Raw genomic sequence first — 18,823 nt, 5'->3', positions numbered from 1 at the left:
CAAAATTGCTACTCATTAAAAAATGTTACTGGGAAACCTGGTTTCATTTCACTCACAATTTAAGAAGCACAAAAGATCAATTCGTCTTTCTACTGATTAATAGCGGCATGAATTAATGGCACACAGAAACATTTTTCCAGTTGAAATAATTTTCTTTAGGGGAACAGGGCATAAGGCGATATCAATTGATAAGTTTAAATCAGCTGAAAAATTTAAGAACTGGCGCCACTGTTTTCCATTGGTATCCTGCGTTAATACCTTGTTGCCCCCCCCCCCCAAAATGGTCTTCTCTTGCAAACAATTCAATGAAGATCTTACAGAAGTTCGATTTAATTGAGCACTCAAATTTTGAAGAGATTTTGCGACTGCTGTGGTCAGATAATTCATGGGACCAAGCATGCCTTCCAATAAACAAAACCGCTGTAGCAATAAGAAGGCAAGCTGACCAAGTTCAGGTCGCATACAGTGATTCTGTTTTTCATCGTATTGTTTTGGCAGAAAACCTAACGGGCCATAAACCTTTTGAAGACTCTCATCTGTCAGCCCAGTTGAAAAATTAGATGAAATGGCGACCAGGCACACTTCTCAAAGAAAAGCGAAAGATGACCTGGATAACTTATCCTATGACAACATGGTTAGAAAACACAACTCAATCGAGAAAAGCTTGCTTGCTATTCGTTTCCCTACCAAAATCCATTGCCTGGTTATCTGCAGCCCCCATCCCAGCGCTTCTACATTTTTTTTTACCGAATTAGCTCCGTGCTGCCCTTGAACATCAACTGGGTTTTAATTGGTATGGTAGCGAGAGAAAATATCCATTTTGTAAAAATGGCACTCTAGATGTAATGGTTGACCATGCAATGTCATGCCTTGACTGGGGTGATACGATATCTCATCAATATTGGGCGCAAATGCGGCGGAGTAGAGTGGACAAGGAGTTGCCAAAAACTCAAAAATTTCTGCCCCATTGCAATGAATATAATATCAATCTACTTAATAAGATATCTAGTATCGTTAAAAAGACGAGTTGTACTTTTCAAATCATTTGTTTTGTAGCATTCAAACTAGGTCCATTTTGTATCGAATCCATGCCAGCTTCACCACTTCAAAAACGGCAGATAAATTGTTTGGTGAATGAATAAAATTTTTTTCTGTCTTTATATAGTTAAATTGTATTAAGAGATTTTTTCCTGTTGCCTTTTTCATTGAGAAACATTAGGAAAAATTTCTCTTCTCAAGTTTTGTTTGACGAGTTTAAAAATTTCCACAATGCTTTTTTCAATGTTCCATAAATTGTTCACAAAAATGACAGTTTGAAGAGTTTTCTGTACGAACAGCGCGCATGTTACTAATAGACACACACTATGAATCGATTACAAAGCCACTCAATTTAAAAAAACTTATTTATTAAGAATTGCCGTAGCCAAAAATGAAGCGCCTTGTTTCAGTAAAAACGAATGTGATAGCAAAAACGCAATTGAACAAGAAAATTATTGCAAAAAGAACAAAAAACAAAAATTAAGCAAGAACATAATTGAGGGAGAAAAACACAAAAAGCGCAACTACTTTCCGGAGAATTGCAACCACTGACAATAATTTGAAACAAATAAAAGTTTGACATAACAAGCGGGTTGCCAAAAAACAGCCGCCATTGACTCGCTTGATGCACATCGGATTGAAACAGAAAACGAAAAAGAGAAGAGATAAAAATTGACAGACTTTTTTCTCAGTTTAAAAAAAGGGTTCTTATTCGGTTTAGAGTTTCAGTTAAACTCTAAAACTAAACTTATTTCAGCTTCTAACCCAAAAGTTGCTAAGCTCTTTAATAATGTCACCTATCAATTGAACTTTCATAACCTAATACATAATGACTTACTGACCGGGCTATATCGGTTTATCCCGTTTTGTTTGATTTTCTCTTTTCACTTTGACTGTGTTCACCACATTGCGTAATTCAATGCGTGAAAGAAATTAAACTCCATTCAGTTGAAACACTGAGAGAGGTACAACGGAAATTGAGCGTGAAAATCTGACTTGATCAAATGGTAAAGCGAACTAAAAAGAAACACCTGAGGACAAGTCCTGAAACACAATAAAAAAAATTGAATAAAAAACTGAAAACTAATGTTCCTAACCAGCAGATCATTTGCGCAATGCCATCCAAAACAAAAACAATATTAAAAGCTGAGAAACTAAAATAATCAAAAATAAACAAAAATATAATCATTGCTAAAACTCTTGAAGCCTTTTCACTCAAGGCCAAATTTGATCGATTCAAATATACCCATTAAACCACGCAAAAGCTTTGAAAGAAGTTTTTTGGAGAAAAAAAGATAGAAAAAAAACAGAGAAACTTGACAAAACTTGAAGTCTCTAAAGTTTCCTAAGCTCCCTTAAGTTTCTTATTTCTCACCATTAAACCATATTTGTGTCTGAATTTTGCCGAGCAACCCATCTGCAAGACCCAAAGAAGATTCGTTGTTCTGAAAAGTTCAAAGAACTTAGAAAATGACGAATAAAATTTTTCCAAGAAATTTTGAAAATGCAAATTTTAAAACATATTGCAAAAACTTGGGATATTAATTTCTTCAGAACCATTTTATTGTATCTAGAGGCTATCCAATAACACAATTCTAATGGCTTAAAACAATTCGAGAAAATTTGAAAAATTGCATAAGTGTGTGATTTTAAAATGTTGAAACCATCCCTTGCCACACATGGGTGAGTTTCTCTGACCCCTGGGTCTGAAAACTCAAAAAAGACAAACGTTTTTACAACGATTAAGAAAATCTCAAGTGTTATGAAAACATTATCAAAGTTAGTGCTATTAAAATTCTAAAACCCATGCAAGGCCACTATAAACTGTGCAGTAACCTACAATAGAACTCTTGAGGAGCTAGAGGAAGTTGCAAGGACTCCGAGGTCGGATAAATTTAAAAAAAAACAAAAACTTTTAGAAAACTTGAGAAATGGCATTTTTTTTGAAAAATATGCAATAATGAGATATTAAATCGTTGATGGCCATTTTATTTACACAAAAACAATGCAGTAACCAATTATCGAAGTTTTGAGGAAGTTTTCTGAGCGCAGAGGCTCAAGACAACCAAAATTTGACAAAAACATTTTTAAAAAACTTGAAAAAATTCAAGTTGTATCAAAAAATAGCTGAAGTTTGTGATATTTTGATCCTGAAAACCTTTTCAATGCTGCAATCAACCATGCAGTAGCATATTGATAAACCTTGGAGGAGGTTCTCTGGCCATTGGGGATAGAAAAATGCAAAAAAGACAACATTTGTCGAAAAAACTTAAAGATCAACAAGTTGTACCAAAACTATGGCTAAAACTCGTGATAAAAAGTCTTGAAAATTTTTATATTGCCAACAAAATTTATGCACTAACACAAAATTTTCAAAATTTGTAAAATGGTCAGAGGAACTTTCACAGATTTCAATTCAAAACTGATCGAACAAAAAATTTGATAAAAAGCGTAAAAAATGGTCCCTTGTGTGCTCGAAAACTCAGAAAAGACATTTAATTTTCAATTCAGGCATTCCCAGCAATTGCATTACTCTAAAAACTTGAAGGATTACTAAAGCCGGCTTTGGGCCTCCAATGAAACTTATTGCCAATTGATCCTTACCTGTTTATCCAATTATGAAATTTCAAAGTCATGAAAAATGCATGAAAACATCTTACAAAAAAACAGCTTGCCAGTAGAGCCAAATTGATTATAAAAAGATAGTGCCTAAATAATAGCTGTTAAGATGCTGACGTCGGCTATTAATCAAAAACAAAACTAAAGAATAAACTACCCAAACACGATAAAAAAATTTAAGAAGGATACATGCTCTGTTTAAAAACAATGCAGGAAAAAAAATACATCTAATAGTTTAAAGTTTTCTGTAATCAACCAAAAATCGCTTTCAAGCATATAATTTCTGTATAATATAATTGAAAAGCCACTGTAGCCGGGATAAAGATCAGTTTTTTAAAAAGCAGCACGTGATCAAAAAATTTCCCTAAGTTATTGAAAGTTTTGCACCTATTTGTCTCACTCACAAAAATAAGGCATGAAAAAACCCACTTTTATTCTCCTTAAGTATCTGACCTGCATATTGTTTTCAAGCGTTTCACTTCCTTTTCAAAGACACTCCAGCAAGATTTCCGATCAAAAAAAGACGCACCATCAGTAGTAACAACACTACTCCTGCGATTCTATGCGTAACACAGAATGTCCAAAATACCTCTCAAAGTTGCAAAAACATTAAATTCGGTCAGAAATATTTGGAAGCATCCCAAAGCAAATTATATGAATTGGAGAAAATTTTACAGACACCGACAAACCTCGCAAAAATACAAACACACAACACATTACACACAAGGCGTTTACTCAAGGTTCGTCAATTTTTATTCAATTCTGTTTCTGAGAAACTAGGCTCGGTTTTTTGAGGTAATTGAAGCAGTAATGGCAGTGTTCACATTAAAATTTGAAAAATTAAAACCTTTTCGAAAACTCGTTAATTTTTATGTTTCTTTAGCATTCTGCTCCATTTATTTTTTCAAAATTTCGCTGACGTGTTACCAGCTACACTCAACAAACATAACTGTGTTTATAAACATTTTTAAAACCGCAATTTGTTGCATTAATTAAGTAATCTCTATTTTCTAAGCTTGCTGACAGTTTTAGCAATCTGACTTTATTTAACTAAGATGTAAAGGAACGTTTCTGTTGTCCTAAAGTCTGTTATTTGGTGCTGTTTAGGAACACTAGTTATCAGTAAAATTACATTTTCTACCCTTTCACTCTTTGGTTTTACCTAAAGGAAATAGAAAACTTCAATAATTGTGAACTGAAAAAAGTTTTCCCCTTTTCAAAAAGCCCGGGCCTTTATTTGAGGAGTTGCACGATCAATAAACCATTTAGCTTTTCCTTTTACAGTGACGCTTCCAGACTAGAAAAGGTCAGTGCAAAAATTATTTTCAATATACAGGGAAGTGAAAAATAGTTTTCTTCTAATTTTCAAAAATATGAACACTTATATTAAGTTTTTGAACCTAGCGAGCCGGGATTTCTCCAACTAAAATCGCTATTGGAATATGCTAGAAAAAAATTAACTGGAACGAATTTCAGTGACAATAACATAACCGACTAAACGTCGGAAGAATTGCTCTTGAACGACTAGTGGGAGCTCTAATCAATTGCAGCCAGCTTCAGTCCGGGGGGGGGGGGAGGGGTAGCCTAAATGGGACTAAGAAGTTCTATAGTGGGCTTCAAATAACCATATTAGAGGTTAACATATACCACTATTAAGATTTAAAGTTAAAACATGACACCAGTTTCGGCGCACTTTTTATTTGACTTTTAGTATTAAATTGCCGCCAATTGAGTTCAGCTGCTTTAAATTGTGATTGAGAGAGAATTTTAGATCACGCGAAATGCAAAAAGTCAAGGGCGTAAAAGTCACTCGAAAAGTCAAAACCGTCAAGCGAAAATTTTGCATAAAAAAAGACACACACGTTTACAATAATTGCTATGAACTGCGTTCAAGAGCAATTAATAGGAAATAAAATAAACATGTCCACTTACTTTTCAATAATGTATTTTATTTGTTGTTCATTTTATAAAACAGCTTTTTTACGTCTCCGCGGTTTTGAAAATGAAATAGTTTTAAAGAAATAAGTTGAATTTTGCTATTTTGAGAACTCTAATTTGCCTGAAGTCTTGCGTTTCGATCCAGGGCGTTGCTTCTCACGCTAGTTCTTAAACTTTTGTAAACCTGAGGCTGATAAAATTTTTTAATGAAATTTTTCTCAAAAACAAAACAATTATCAAATAGTCAAAATTCTCTGTTTAGTTTTAGCTTTAATTTCCAAGCGATCGACCACCCTTGCCCCTCGCACCGATGTTTTCTTTCATTTCATTTTTTTCGAGATTCTAAAAAACCAAAAATTGTTTTATGTAAATAAAAAATAGATTTTGAGAGCTACGTAATGAGGTTTTTCTGTTTTCTTAACGATGCGCAAACAAAAAGTGAAAATTTGACTGAAGAAAAAGAAAAACAGCCAACCTCGAATATTCCATGAAAAAATTTTGGAACAATTACGGCTATTACAAAAGTAAGAGCTTGCAAAATAAATTTCTGTCAGATGTTATTGTTCAATATTTATTAGCTACAGCTCAGAAAGAGTGAGAGGCGGCAGCAGAGAAACAACAGCTAATTATCAAGTCATTCCACTATTGACAAACCAACATTCTTCCCAACTCACAATCAAATCACTGCCCATGATCAAATTTCCTCCGTTACTTAAGGATTATATTGTACAACTTCAAGAGTACTGAAAAAAGACAATAAGAATACTTGCAGTCAATTGAAACTCAAACACAAAATTTCTCAATTTTATTAACTGCACTCTTGAAATCAATGTTAAAACGAGCAGTCTTAAAAAGAACATCCCAATATTTCTGAAGCTTATTTTAATTTTAGTTAAAAGAGCAGCCAGCAAAATGTGGGACTAGCCCGCACACGAATGGGCGACCGCGCAAGTGGGTGGAAATAAATAAATTAAATGATGTAGTTAGCCACAAAGTAAGGAGATTGTGTGTATGGGGGATGTAGCTTTCAAATAAATCACAGGCAACAGAAGACAATCTACACCACAGTTGTCACAAACACAGAAAACACGTGAACAAACTGCCTATTTTCTCTCTTCAAATTTTAAAATCTCAAGCGCTTTTAAACCCTTAAAACGCAGCAATATTGCGTATTAATGCAACCGAGAGAAAAAGATAGGGCAGCAAACAAGAATCAAATTCAGCAAATAGGAATTAACAATTTGAAATACTCATCAGGTTTGTTGTACGATTTCGAATCAGAACCAAAACATCGTTTTTATTGTTAGCTAAGTGGCAAATATTTAAACAGGTTAGAAGTATAGTTATACACTTATGAGAGCAGAAATATAACTAACAACACCATGAATAGAGAAGAGGACGTATTGTTTAATCTTCACTCTCAAAATCTCCCACAAAATTATAAGATCCGGTCTAATCAGTAACTACAGTTGTTATTTATTTGCTTGAGCTGTAATGGGATGATAAAGTTATTTGATGGTGACAGAATAACATCTGAGCCTAAAGTGCATCCGTGTGTGCAACTATGAATGAAAAAAGTCTATCCGTGTTTTCTTTGTGTCACCTGTCAATTATTCTGTTACTTGTTGGTGATGTTTGTTTCAGCTCGAGTGGTTTGTTGTTGTTTACGCTGAGGGTGTTGTGCCATTAGCAGCTGCTGCCCCTGATGCACTATTTGCAGCTGAAGTGAGACATTGTAATAGAGCTTCCTGTTGTGCCTCTGCCAAACTGCCCACACATGCATTCCACATCGCCTCATTTTGCTACAAACAATACCAATCTAATTAGAGCTCAACGTCAGAGTCCGAGCATACACAGATGGTAGCCATAAAAGTAGTTTTCACGGTGCTCGCAAAAAAAACGGGGGGTTGCAATTAAACATCCTTAACTTAATAACCTAGCCGGTAGATAACCGAAATAACTGCGAATTAGACGTTAACTTCAAAATTCAGATGACAATAAGTATTGAAGAGTAAACGATGCAATCCATCGAACGACTTCATAAGACTTTATATTTATTAATGTCTACAAAGTAAAATTTTCCGCTACAACTTTCTATTCTGAAATTCATTTCTCTCCCCAAGCATTACTTATACCACTCCTGATTCACAAGTTGCATTCACAAGTCATTTAAGAGCGCGGTAAGTCATTTATGATCGGCGCAATAATCAAGCAACTCAGCTTAAAAGTTACGCAGATGATCCTTACAAATGACGACGCTACGCACATGAAAATCACTGAAGAGCGGAATAAACATGTGAACAAAACCGCTCGTTTAAGCGTTGCTGTGTAACAAAAAAGACCTGCAGTTGTCGAAACAAACAATAAGAGCACCGCAATATATACTGAAAATGAAAAGTTCAATTTTCGCGGAAATATTACTCCAACTTAAAATCTTAATTCAAAAACAAATTTTATACCATTGTTCCCCTAAAATAAGGGTTTTGCTGCATATGAAATTCAGAACATAGCCGGCAAATCACCGGAATACACACTCAGTTGACGCACGCGAATGAAACGGAAAAACAAAAAAATAGATAATAAATGGCAGCATTTGTTTCTAAAGGACGAAAAGTGTTCTAATCGGGTGTCTAGTTTCTAATAGGTTCTCAAATTATAATTAATTCAGCTTCTAAAGTGAAGATTATTTAAATTAATACTAACGCCAACTAGCAATCGCTCTAACGAACGTTGATAACCTAATGCACTGATTAACGACCGGGCTTTATCGATTTATTCCGTTTCTTTTGATTTTGCTCTTTTGACATTGACTGTATCCACTACATTACGTAACTCAAGTGTGCTAGAATCTAAAATCTATTCAGTTGAAACACTGAGTGAGGCAAGTCAGAAGTCAAACGTGGAAGTTGTGACTTTTGTAAGAACGAAAAACGTGAACGAAAGGTAAAGCTAATTTTAAAAAAGCGCCTAAATAATAGCCGTTCAGAGGCTGGCGGCGGTTATTAATAATACGCAATGATTACTAACCAGATATCCCAGTGTAAAGTTTATGAACTCCATCCAAGTTTCACAGTAAAAAGAAAGTTGTCACAAGATTACATCTTTTCTCTCTCAAATGCTTAACACAAGTGCAATCTTAGCCATAGTTTAACAAACCTAAAAATATCAACTGCTCACACTTGTGAATGATAAAAAAAATTTAGATCACGGAAATTGAAAAAGTTAAGGGCGTAAATGTCAGTCGAAAAGTCAAAACGGTCGAGCAAAAATTCTGCATAAAAAAGACCAATTCAATTACAATAATAGCTTCAAACTTGGTTCGAGCGCAACTAAAAATGTCAATCAGGCCTGAACGACCCAATTTTCTTATACATGAATGACAACCCAATGCCATTAAAATTAATATTCTGCAGGATTGGGATTTATAGGGATCAAATTTTGAGTGCATGTTTAATTAAACAGAAATTATCAATTTGCATTGCGTATCGAACTTGAACGCTAAAGAGCTTCGTTATAACGTCGAGCAAGGAAGCTCGTTCCAATCCCACTCATATTCAAATCTTCGCTCAAATTATTGTATTTCTTAAACCATTTATTAGACAGCTTTTCGTTGCTCAGTGGGGCATTTCGTGAAATCAAAAGCGTTGTGACCATTAAAAAAAGAAGAAGCTTTCAACAATTAAGGTTAGTTTTGCTAGTCGTTGCGCTATTCTTTTGTCTAGTCTTTAAATAAAGCCTACAGACTCTTTTCTAGAGATGTTTAATACTTCCTCGTACTTCAGAGTATTTTATATTTGAAAATAACTCTCATAAAAAATTTCTTGAGCAGTAATCTATGGCCCTTGGTAACAATATAAAAGCGTTAACTATTCTGCAGTTATCGAAATGAAAACAACTCCAACTGTCTTCTGAGAAAGAACATAGCAGACTGCTGTCGATAAACTGCTCAATTCTCTTCTAGCAGGCTTCATCCAGGAGAGGGGGAAAATAGCGGGTCGGTAGATAATAAGGGCTTGGATCTTCAAATGATAAACACTGCTCAAAAGATTTTTGAACAAACTTTAGATAGTATTTATTTAATTTTCAAAGTAAACTGCCACAATACTTAAGGGACAGAGAGCGCAATTTAGAGCACGCGAAATTCAAGAAGTCAAGAGTGATTAAGGAAAGAGCTAATCGGTCATAAAAAAATTTTGCATAAAAAGTCACAATAACTAGACTACAATAATTGCTTCAACTTCGTTCGAGAGCAAATAAAAACAACTGCTGATAAAAAAATCTGCTGAAAAAAAGAGAAAAAACAACCATAAACCGGCTAACGTCGGATGCTCTCAAACGATATGCGGGGGGGGGGGGGAGAATTTAGAGGGGGTCTAGCTTAGAAATGTGTTATGGGTGCAAACCCCCCGACCCCACACCGGCTCAAAACCGGGACCTCTATGATGCCAGTCCAACACTAAACTACAATATGGAGTTCATTCTTTTACGCTCACAATAGCAGAAAGAGAGCAACTTACATCACTCAAAAATGGAGAACTCAAGGGCAAAAAAGTCACTCAAGAGTCAAATAAAGTTCTAGAATAAAAGGTCAAAAAGGGTCAAGCAAAAATGTTGCATAAAAAAGGCACACATATTTACAATAATTGATTCAAACTTCGTTAGCGAGCATTTAAAATAACATTTCAAATCTCATTGACCATTCAGAGTCGATTCAAAGTACTAAAAATATACAAATTTCTGTGTTTGCCGAAAACATTTGAGCAAAACTTAATACGGATACACTTCCAAACTTAAAACATAGCCGGCAGATTGCCGGACAATAGCCGCCGTTGACGCACATCCAGATTGAAAAAGAAAAAGGAAAAAAGAAACAAATTGACCGAATTTTTTTCTGTTTCTTTTCAGTGTCAAAAAGTGTTCTAATTTGGCGTGCAATTTGTTAGATTCTAAATCTCTACTTAATTCAGCATTTAAACTGAAAGCTAATAACCTTAACACCAATGTCAGCTAGCAGACACTAATAAACTTTGATAACTTAATTCTGAATGATTGAATGACCGAGCTATATCGGTTTTTCCCGTCTCGTTTGATTTTGCTCTTTTGACTTGAACAGTATTCACCATATTGCCTAATCCAATGCGTGAAAAAAATTAAAATCCATTTACTTGAAATAGTGAGTGAAGTCAGCCAGAAGTCAAAGGTGAAAATCGTGACTTATGTAAAATGAAAAATGTGATCAAAAGGTAAAGCGAAATAAAAAAACATAGCAGGACAAGTCCTGACGTACAATTCAAAAAATTTTCATTGACTAAACAGAAACTAGACCTAGAACGGACTATGAATGGATTGGAAAAACCATTTAGAAAAAAATCCGATCCAAAAAATCGAAAAAAACAGAAAATCAAAGTGAAATTGCCGCATGTGAACAAAAAAACAGTAGCGAGAAAGCGAATTTTTGTTCAAACACTGTTTTCTCACTTTACTTTAAAATTAGAGCGAAAAAATTCACGCCGCAAAACCACTCGCTTTTTCGCTCCATTTCCTGTTTCGGCGTGACCAAAACAACTACTCCAATTTGACTTCAAAAATCATGAAAATGTGTGAACAGATCTTTAAAAAAAAGACAGTGCCCCCATACAATTCAAATTCTTTGAATTGTAAAAAGAAGAGCGCCTAAATAATAGCCGTTGAGAGGATGACGGCTGCTATTAATTAGGAGAACATAACCGATTACCGTCAGAAGAATTGCTCTCGAACGACTAGTTGGAGCTCTAATCTATTGCAACCTGCTTCAGTCGGGGGAAGGGGTTATCATATACAGTTAAAACTACTTAAAAAATTTAAAGTGAAAAAAATGACACCAATTTCAACGCATTTTCATTTGACTTCAGAAGTTAACTCCCGCCACTTGAATTCAGCTGCTTAAAATAGCGAATAAGAGAAAATTAGATCAAGCAAAACGAAAAAATTCACGGGCGCAAAAGTCATTCGAAAAGACAAATGGTCAAGAAAAAATTGTCCAAAAAAGACCAATACGTTTACAATAATTGCTTCAAACTTCGTTCGAGATCAATTAACAAGGGAGTTAGTGGTGCGGTAGGGGGAAAGAGTTGCAATGAGGAGTCCAAACCCCTAAAATACTGCTCTTCATCCGAATAATAAATGTAATTCTAAGAAGAATTATTCGGTGAATTGTGTGTGCACTTAGAGACTAGTAAATCTCTAAAACAGATTTTCAGCAAATCAATGCCCATCAAGCTTTACCTATTTACTCCCTTTTTGAGCACGAAACGTCACAGCACGAGCGTCAGACAAAAAATCGGGCAAGTAAAAATTGCATTAAAAAGACAGCATGACAAATATAATTGGATAACTTCAGGCGGATAATCGACTTTCTAAATCGTCAAATTTTTAGAAGCTCACTATGGATCAAGCGAAAAATTGCTTAAAAATGCCTTGGTTTGAGAGCAATTAATTGATGTAAGGGATCTCAAGATTGATGCAATAGGCCTAAAATAATTTACAAGAATTGAACAACATCAGAAATCCGCAGAAGTTTGAGAAACAAAAACTCCAATTGCAATAAAATCTCGCTGGTGGTAGTTAATCTGTTGATGCAAAAGCCATCCAAATAACTATTCGCGTTTACCTTTATTTGTTGGATGATTCCAGCGCACCTCTGTGTGGTTTGCGGACTCTCGTCCAGAGCATCCACTGCCAATGCATCTGCCATCACCTGCAAACAAACAATTACCATATCAAAGGCTGACAGACTTTCCTCATTCAATTTTTTTCTACTAGAATACTGAAATAACTTGGTGATAAAAAATTATCTTAATTACAAAATTATACAAACATAGCCGGCAGATTGCCGGAATAGCCGCGAAAGAATAGACCTGCGTGCCATATAATAGAGATAGAAACAGATACAGATCTAAATTGAAAAAATCGACGCCGCTAAAAAAACTAGGTAAAAAATATTCAGCGATAAAGTTAATAAGCTTGTCAAAATTCATTCCGCAGAAGCCTCTTATTAAGGACCTTTACTGCACATATGAGTTCCTTTGACCTTAAACAAATTCAAATTAAACTTAAGTTTTAAAGTGCAAAAGTCATTTTAGTGAGTGAGGTAAGTCACTTATGATCAGAATCTAATCACGCAAATAACCTAAAAACTTTTACTAAACCGAGTGAGAAATGACGTCACGCGCGCAAATGCTGTTAGTGAGATGAAGACGTCATTCAGAAAATTTGACTTCAGCTTTGCTGTGTGAACAAATGTAAAACGAAAAAGAGCGTCAGACGACGAAACAAATAAAAAAAACAGCCGAAAGAATTCCGGAAGCGACTCGAAGCGTCAGAACTTCACTAACAAAACCGTAATTGCAACGAATCCACTATCTTTTGTATTAAACCATTAACTCACTACCTCTCCAGGTCTGCTCTAAAAATTGGTGAAACTTAAACCACTGTCAACAAGAGAAACAAAATGCAGCAAAATTTAATATTATTCAAACGTTTGGTAACGTTAAAAAATCCAAGATAATTAAGGTGGCCAAAAACCTGATAGTCTGCAAAAGCTGACAAGGTTATCAGTAGCCCTCAAATAATTGATGATTCTAATCTGAAAAGATCGCGAAAGCAAACGGCAGATAATAATCTTAGAAACTAAGTTAAATCTTTTCAAAAAGAAAGCTCAAGTTTAAGAATCAGAAAACACCTATAAATACACTTCTAATCACTGCGATTAAAAGAAAAAGCAACACACACCTGTTCCTTCTTGTACATAAGCTAGACATGATTTCATAGTAAATCAAAAATAAAATTGATCATAGAAAAGACATAAGCAGCAGAATATTCAAAGGCAAAAAATCGTTTTAATTAATACCAAGGCCGGAAGAAAGCTGTAGTAATTAGTCATAAGTGGAAATTTTGGGAAAAAGCTTGCTATCAAACTCTCAGTACTGCCTTATGTTGAATGAAATCAATTGCAAACCAAAGAAACGACGAAAATCTAAGAAAAAGCTGAAATCATTCATTTTTGACAACTGAAAAAATCAATATTCTGAAAATAAATGTAGGTGCCAGGACAAAACTAGAATGATATACTAACCAGAATGTAAATATGGGCGCAATGTAAGGAACACTGTAACAAAAAAACATTCTTCATTTTTGAAAGTTAAAAATAAATTTAAAAAATTCAAGAAAAACGAATACATTTCATTGTTCAGCATTCAAGACATAGAAAAGATAACTAGTCATACGATACAAAGATCTATCCTCCTGAAGAGAACAAAAAATAGGCAAAAGCAGAATTCACAAATTCGAAACATTCTGCAAAAAAAATGGTCAAAGAACTTTAAAGTTAAGACTGCATTTATGAAAAAGTTTTAACTGTTTTTTCAAAACTTAACGCCAAAAATTGATTGAATTTTTATTGAAACAAAATTAAAGTCCCTCGTGTTGCACAAAAAACTATTTCTAGCAATTACAACCAAAATACAAACGAAAAACTGACGAAAATCGGAAAAAAAACTACCAAAATCGGATTAGCATATGTACAATTTCATGAAACAAAATGACATCGAGGTAGAAAGAGGCGTTGAGTATAGGAATTATCAAAGAGAAGTTGCCATATTAACAGATTTTTACAAAAAGACAGTTAAAAGATCCAAAAATGAAATTAATATAAAAAAGCAAAAAAATTAACTAAAAAATCAAGAATTATGAGCCAATTTTTAAATTGAAACGCATTTTCAGGCTCTGCAAAACACTGTGGTATCAATTGCCGAGGTTGACATTTCAATATAGCATCGAATAAAATTTATTTCTACAAGAAACCAAATTAAAAGCAAAAAACATTGGGCCACTTAGACGAAAAAACGGCTAAAAACGGTCATCTACATGAGCAATTCAGTCAAAAACTACTTTTAAAAGTCAAAAAGTCATTCACTAAACGCAGCGCATGATCAAAAAACTTTGCTCGCTTAGCAAAAATCTGTTCACCAAGACAGCTTTTCTCACTTTTGCTTTTAGGTCAAAATGCCGCGTGAACAAATCTACTTCCTGTAAAAAAAAACGAGAGAAAACCAATACTCCTCTTCGAGTCGTAAAACCCACGAGCACCGCAATATAGTTTCGCTCAGCTTACAGCTTCGCAGCTATAATTAAATCAGTTCATAGAATCACCCACATCAGTTCATCTCCCGATACATCAAGACAATCAGTCTTCAGTTGACTTGGTAGTCAATAATCTAAGCCGAATTGCTACTTTTTGCAGCTGAGGTTTCATGTACTCCATCGGCCAATGTTTTGTGTTGATAAAAACTTGAAACGTTCAACTCACACTTGAAACGTTCAACTCATACGTTTTCATTACCAACAAACTTGTGGTTTATAATTCCAGGTCTTTTCAGCAGCTCCGATGAATTGTATACTTAGATACTAGCAGAGCTTTAAGAGAGATGCTCAGCAAATTAATTCCCTCCGGGCTTTACCTGTTTATCGAAAAGTTAAAAGCGTCAAACGAAAAAACGAACAAGCAAATAAACGCACTAAAACGATCACAAAATAATACGAGGAGGATCGGTAGCGTGCGTTTCCAAATAAAGTTTTGACCCCACTCATCCGCATTTTAGACTTAATGGTCTACCAAATGGGGGAGATAGATAACTTTCAAAAATTCACATATTGTTCAACAAACCACAAAATGAATAAAGTAATGCTCACGTCTACAAAGGGCGTGTCTAAAAAAAGACCACGTCTATATTCGTTCCAGCGCAATTAACAAACAAAAATTACGCTCAAAACTCGATGTCCATTTAATAAAAAACAAAATAAAATCAAAATGGCATCACAGGTAACAACTAAACTTAACAAATTAACCTGTACATTATGAAAAAAGATATGAAACCAGTTCATAATGATAAACCCTAACAATTCAAAGATAAGTCAGCAGAAAGGGCAAAGTCCAAAAATAGGTTTCCATTTTTTTAAATCAAGTTAAACCATTATTTTAATCAAGTTATTATAGGCATCAACTGAAATGATTCAATTGACTTATTTGTACCTCTTGATGTATTAATGAGGAAGGAATTGGAACCTGTTAATTTATACCTCTTGAGGAAGCAATTCAGACCTGTTATATGTCAAAAAACTACAAATGGAACGACAAAATCAGGTGAAAATTCCTGTTACAAAAACAAAGCATTCAGCAAGAAAACGGTGTCGCAGTCGTTTAAACGATAAATTACTCACAGCGAACATCGTATTAGTTCAATTGCGCAATTTTTCAACGCCAATGGGAGTTCCCATTAGTTTGATATTGTGGCAAGAAACAGAACAACCTCAAAAATTCGCAGATATCCAAAATCGCAATTTATTAAATGAAATGCGTGGTATCAAAGCCCAAAAACCATTAGTTCAAAACAAAAAAAAGATTGAATTTTTGCTCGCCAGAAAGAGGAGACTAATTTCTTGCCCTGTCTTTCCAGAGACTACGCTACCTATTGACAAAAAGATTTAAGTAACAAAGCTCAAAAGTCCATAGATATTTTGAACAAATATTTTCAAACGTCATAATAATCAAAACCATAATCAACTAAAACCAAAAACAGGTTAACTTGCAACTCTTTAGGAATCAAACTGCGCTGGTTATTAGTGAGACTAAGTCATAAGGCTACAAAAAAAGAATAAATACAAATTGAAAATAATTTAAAAAAACCACCGTATAGAAACCATTAAAACTGTGATATTTTTAATACCATTGAAAACCTATAGTATACTGAAAGTATTTAGATTCTTTACCTGGGAATCACGTAAATACCAATTGGTTCTTTTTGCAGAGGGTCTACGTGAAAACGACAAAAGGAACGAAATATTGATCAGAATATAAAATCCTGAAAAAACAATATCTAAGCCCTAAAGACATCAACCAAAAGATAAAATTGGCAGTAAAAAGGATATTTGGTTTTGCAAAAAGTTGATGATACCAACGAATAAGGAGACTACGTAAGATGTCGACGAAATCAAGAAAAGGAAGGCTTCAAAAATCCTATTATTTTTCGGAATTATTTCATCTGAAAGTCATTAAAATCATTAGCTATAAAATGAGATTTTTAAATTGGTTCAAATACATCTCAAAAAAGGGAAAATTTTGATCTATAAAAAGAACAACAAACATAGGTAAAAATTAAAACGGTGTCGCAGCCGTAAAAACCATAAAATATTCACGAAAAACATTTTAAAAAACTCCCCTTGCGCATTCTTAGACGTCAATTGCATCTGTCATTAATATAATATGTCAAGCAAACAAAAATGAAACTCAAAAATAGGCAAAAATATAAACAAACCGACTAACGTCGGAAATATTGATCGAACGACAGGCGGTGGCAACTTAATTTATAGCTTAGAAATTTCTTCATGGTTGCAAAACACCGCTCTCATAGGGGTTCCAAACAGCAACCTTCAAGATGACATTCTTACATCTTAAGCACTTAGCTACAACGCTTTGAAGTTCAATAGCTCACAATCGCATTTATATAGCAACACAATGAGCGCAATTGAAAGCACTCAAATTAAAGTGAAGCATAAAAAGTCACTGAAAAAACCTTAGAATGTCCTGGAACAAAAGCTCACAAAATGTTAAGCAAAATATTTGCATAAAAAACCATCACATTTACAATTTTGTTTCAAACCTTGTTCAAGAGCAATTAAAATTTACAAGGTTTTGTTGAAAACTCGTCGTACCAAAGCCAAAAAACGATTAGTTAAAATCATTACAGAAATTAAATTTTAATTCTCATTAAAATTTACATTGCGCTGTGTTTACTGAGACTAAGCTACAGTTCGATAGAACTATGATATAGAAGTTGCTTAGTTCAAAAGTTCACTGATATTTTGTTAAAAAAAATATTTACAAAGTGATAATAGCACTTAGATATCCACTGAAAAAACGATAAAGTTTTAGTTGTACCAATTAAAGAAGCCCATTGCATTTTCTGATTAGTGAGACTAAGTCATGAAACTGCAAAAAGAATGAAATGTGCAGGCAAAAAAAAAACAAAAATTTAATTCAAGTTTTTAGAACCACTTTCTTTGTCAAAGCCTTAAAAACCATGAGCTTTTACTCAAAATCTAATATTTGATTTTCAAAAGAGATCATGTTCATGTGAATGGGACTTTCATTAATTAAACCCTGATTTGAATTCATTTTCGTCAGTAATTAAAAGAAAAAAATGCAAAAACATGTTCAAATATGGCGCCGCAGTACAATCCGAACATTTTTTAATTGCAACAGTCCTTAGTCCACGAAGAGCACAAAACCAGCCCTGATAAAGATGCGCTTCCAACTAAAACGCCTAAATTGTCCAACTATTTGCAAAATAGACAACTTGGCAAATGAAATCTTTGAATATATCAAACATAACCGACTAACCTCGGGCGAATTGCTCTCCAACGACCGGCGAGCAGTTGGCTTCAGTAGCTAGCCAGGGTTTAGTGAGGCTAGCTTTATCTGAATTGAAGGGGCGTAAGGTGAGCGCGGAGGTGCACCGCAGCGGGGGGAGCAAAAGTTGATCAGCGGGGACTGGTGTGGGGGCGGCGGGTGAGTGGGGGTGTGGGATCAATTTCTAAGAACCACCCTTAACCAAACAGTTTCTGTTAATCGCATACTGGAAAACTAGTGGGCTGAACGGCTCTAAGAGTACTTTATGCAAACTGGGCGCTGCTTCTTTATCCCGTTTCTGAAGGCGAAAGTCAAATGGGTCAGATGAAAACTTGGTCAAGCGAAAAATTGCATAAAAGAGAAACAGTATTAACGTATCTACTAGATATTGCTTTTGAGAGCAATTTACAATGATTTCCTAAAAATTGCCTGTTAAGTCATTTAAGTTAAAAAATGACTACTATAACTCATTGTTAATGAGGATCAGAGATGATGACGTTACGCCACATAACATCAGCTGAACTGCGGCATCAACAAAAAGGGAGAGAAAGAGATAAAACGAGAATGAGAAAAAGGAAAGAAAACACAACCGACAGAGAGAGAGAGAAAGAGATAGGAAAACTTTCCACGATGCGATTCGACTTGACAGAACTTTCGAGACAAAAAATAGTTTTGAACTTTTTTACTGCGAAGTCGAAAACTTTTGTTTTCAATTTTGCCTTTTTCAGTTTTTTATATGATTTATTTACTAAGAAGGCTAGAAAAATGGAAATCATATAAAAA

The 18,823-nt window shown here is 34.5% G+C and overlaps 2 protein-coding genes across 2 annotated transcripts in view; both read right to left on the bottom strand.

Moving 5' to 3' along the window:
• The window catches only part of LOC142345399 (uncharacterized), a 144,118-nt gene that overhangs the window by 82,519 nt on the left and 42,776 nt on the right, over positions 1-18,823 (bottom strand). The gene's annotated exons all lie outside the window — the stretch shown is intronic.
• LOC142345798 (importin-5-like) overlaps positions 6,121-18,823 on the bottom strand; it is a 50,696-nt gene continuing 37,993 nt past the window's right edge. Inside the window, exons 14-15 of the mRNA XM_075398161.1 lie at positions 12,245-12,331; positions 6,121-7,397 (exon numbers count right to left, since the gene is read on the bottom strand). Of these exons, the coding sequence (XP_075254276.1) occupies positions 7,260-7,397; positions 12,245-12,331 (225 nt within the window). The 3' untranslated portion in view covers positions 6,121-7,259. The remainder of the gene's footprint in view (positions 7,398-12,244; positions 12,332-18,823) is intronic.

This window comes from Convolutriloba macropyga, chromosome 9, assembly GCF_964194025.1.
Source record: "Convolutriloba macropyga chromosome 9, txConMacr16.3, whole genome shotgun sequence".
In the NCBI taxonomy this organism is placed as follows: Eukaryota; Metazoa; Xenacoelomorpha; order Acoela; family Convolutidae; genus Convolutriloba; species Convolutriloba macropyga.
The sequence above is the reverse complement of the archived record's forward strand: the minus strand, read 5'-3'. Positions and strand labels throughout refer to the sequence as shown.